The sequence below is a fragment of the Myotis brandtii genome, unplaced genomic scaffold (genome assembly GCF_000412655.1).
Source record: "Myotis brandtii unplaced genomic scaffold, ASM41265v1 scaffold680, whole genome shotgun sequence".
Lineage (NCBI taxonomy): Eukaryota > Metazoa > Chordata > Mammalia > Chiroptera > Vespertilionidae > Myotis > Myotis brandtii.
The window spans coordinates 173,977-176,029 of NW_005370658.1; the positions used below are offsets into that span (position 1 = coordinate 173,977).

A 2,053-nucleotide genomic window follows, 5' to 3' on the forward strand; every position below is an offset into this window, starting at 1 on the left:
GCTCACAGACTCGTCTCCGCCTCCCAATACAACCCCCTAAATCCCTTTACAGTTACTCACATCCTGGGAGTACTCCACCAGGCTCTGTAAGATTATCTTCAGATTGCTGACCTGAGGAGAGACAAGGAATTTGATCATGAGCTGGAGGGAAATGGGGTGGCGCTGAGATGAGCTGGGCCCTCTGAGGGCAGCCTTCAAGGCCTCCATGATCCATCTTGAGACTCTTTCCATCCTGTCCCCAAAGCCATTTCTCCTATAATCCCACCCTAAAGGCTGCCCCCCTCCAGAGCCCCCCCCAGAAGGGGCCAGGCAGCCCTCACCCTGAATCTATCTACCCCATCCTTTTTTTTTTCCACCTCCCCTGCCAATCCCTGGTCATCTCATCATGTTTGGCCTCATTCTCCGTCTGAATGTCCCTTCTCCTAGGCCTGGCCTGCCTGCCTGCCTGCCTTTTTTATCCACCTGCTCATCTTTGTTCCCATGTCCCCAGAATCCATTCACTTATCACCATCTGTCCCACCACCCTTTGGCCCCAGCCACTGTTATCTCTTCCCTGCATTACTGCATCAGCCCTACCCCAGCTTCCACTTTCCATTCCTCTGGAAGCAGTCAGGGAGCTTTGTCAAGCCCCAGCCAGGTTGTGTCTTTCCTTTTCTAAAACCCTTCCTTGACTTTGCACAGCACTTAGAATCCGCCTCCCTGCCCCAGCCCGCCAGGCCCCTGATGCTCTCACATACCATTCCTTTGCTTCCTGTTCAGACTCCTCTACCATTCCTCAGTCACACCAAGCTCATTCCCAACTCAGAGCCTTTGCACTTGCTATTCCCTAGCCTGGAATACCGTTCCCCCAAATGTTACACGGAGATCAGCCTATCTGGAGTGACCGTCCACCAACCCCCAGTTGTTCTCATGCCTGGCCTGCTTTATTGTCTTCACACAACATATTGCCACTGGAAGTCAACATTTATGTTTGTGCATGCAGGTTTTTGTTATTCCTTGTGGCATGCCCAGGCCTGCTCGATAGATGAATGGAATAAAGTTGGCTGATCACCAGACATCTATCCCTCTTCCTAACCAGGTCTGTCTGTCCATCACCCAGGAAATATGTCTATCTGACCCTTCTCTGATCATCTCTTCACCAGTCTGAACCCAGGCGAGTCCACCTATCACCTTCTGCCTCCCGCTGGGACCTGGGTCTTCTGAGATGCGCTGGAGCCAGGCCTCGTTGAACCAGGAAGGGTCTCTGGAGGTGAGAAGGTGGAATGAGCTGCTGGGAGACCTTTCTGGGGCCCTCCCCCTCAGCCTCACTCACATCTGGTTCAGCACATAGGCTATGGCCAGGCCACTGCTCAGGTCCTGGGGGCTGGCACAGGGGGATGGGACGGGGTACGTCTGCAACTGTGGGGAAGAGCAGAGCGCAACAGGCAGCGTCAGGGCCTGGGTCACTGAGCCACTCCCCTTTGCAGACTTTGTCGGTCAGCGTGAACTTCACGCAGTTGAGCTTGTACGGTTGAACAGGAGCTGGCCTGTTGCTCCACAAGCCAGGTCCTTGGGGGAGTGACCTCTGCTCACCTGGGACCGGAGGGGGCGTGGCCTCACTTCACCTCCGTCCCACCAACCTCCCGCGACCAGGCCAAGGCGGAACCAAATCACCTGCTCCCACAGGCGACGGGTCACGAGGCCAGCTCACCTGTGCCCCGGCCCCACGTGACCCAGTAACGAAGGGGCGGGACCTCACCTGTCCTGTCCACGCAGACCTTCTACGTGACAGGGGCGGGTGCTCAGGCCAGAGTCCAACGGCCCAGCAAGCCGACGACCCCCTTCCTCCTCCCAGCCCCAGGACGAAAGGTGAGCCGAACCAAGGCCGGGCCCCCGGGCGGCAAGAACGGGCGCTCACCTGCCCCTGGCCCCACCCCCGACCTACCCAGGTGAACAGAGACACACATAGTTCGGCCTTGTCCACGCTCATGGCTCCCGATCGGATTCGACCCCGGCCGCGGAGCCCGGGCACCGCAGCCTCCTCCAGGTCCGCCACCAGCGAGCGCCCGCAACC

The 2,053-nt window shown here is 57.9% G+C and overlaps 1 protein-coding gene across 4 annotated transcripts in view; it reads right to left on the bottom strand.

Moving 5' to 3' along the window:
* The window catches only part of HOOK2 (hook microtubule-tethering protein 2), a 10,943-nt gene extending 8,896 nt beyond the window's left edge, over positions 1-2,047 (bottom strand). For 3 of the 4 annotated variants that reach the window (XM_005881558.2, XM_014529463.1, XM_014529462.1), the window contains exons 1-4: positions 1,925-2,047; positions 1,313-1,398; positions 1,171-1,243; positions 61-111 (exon numbers count right to left, since the gene is read on the bottom strand). In XM_005881558.2, coding sequence (XP_005881620.1) covers positions 61-111; positions 1,171-1,243; positions 1,313-1,398; positions 1,925-1,969 — 255 coding nt within the window. In that variant the 5' untranslated portion in view covers positions 1,970-2,047. The remainder of the gene's footprint in view (positions 1-60; positions 112-1,170; positions 1,244-1,312; positions 1,399-1,924) is intronic. The other variant, XM_014529464.1, reaches the window with a different exon arrangement.
* Between the last annotated feature and the right edge of the window lie 6 nt (positions 2,048-2,053).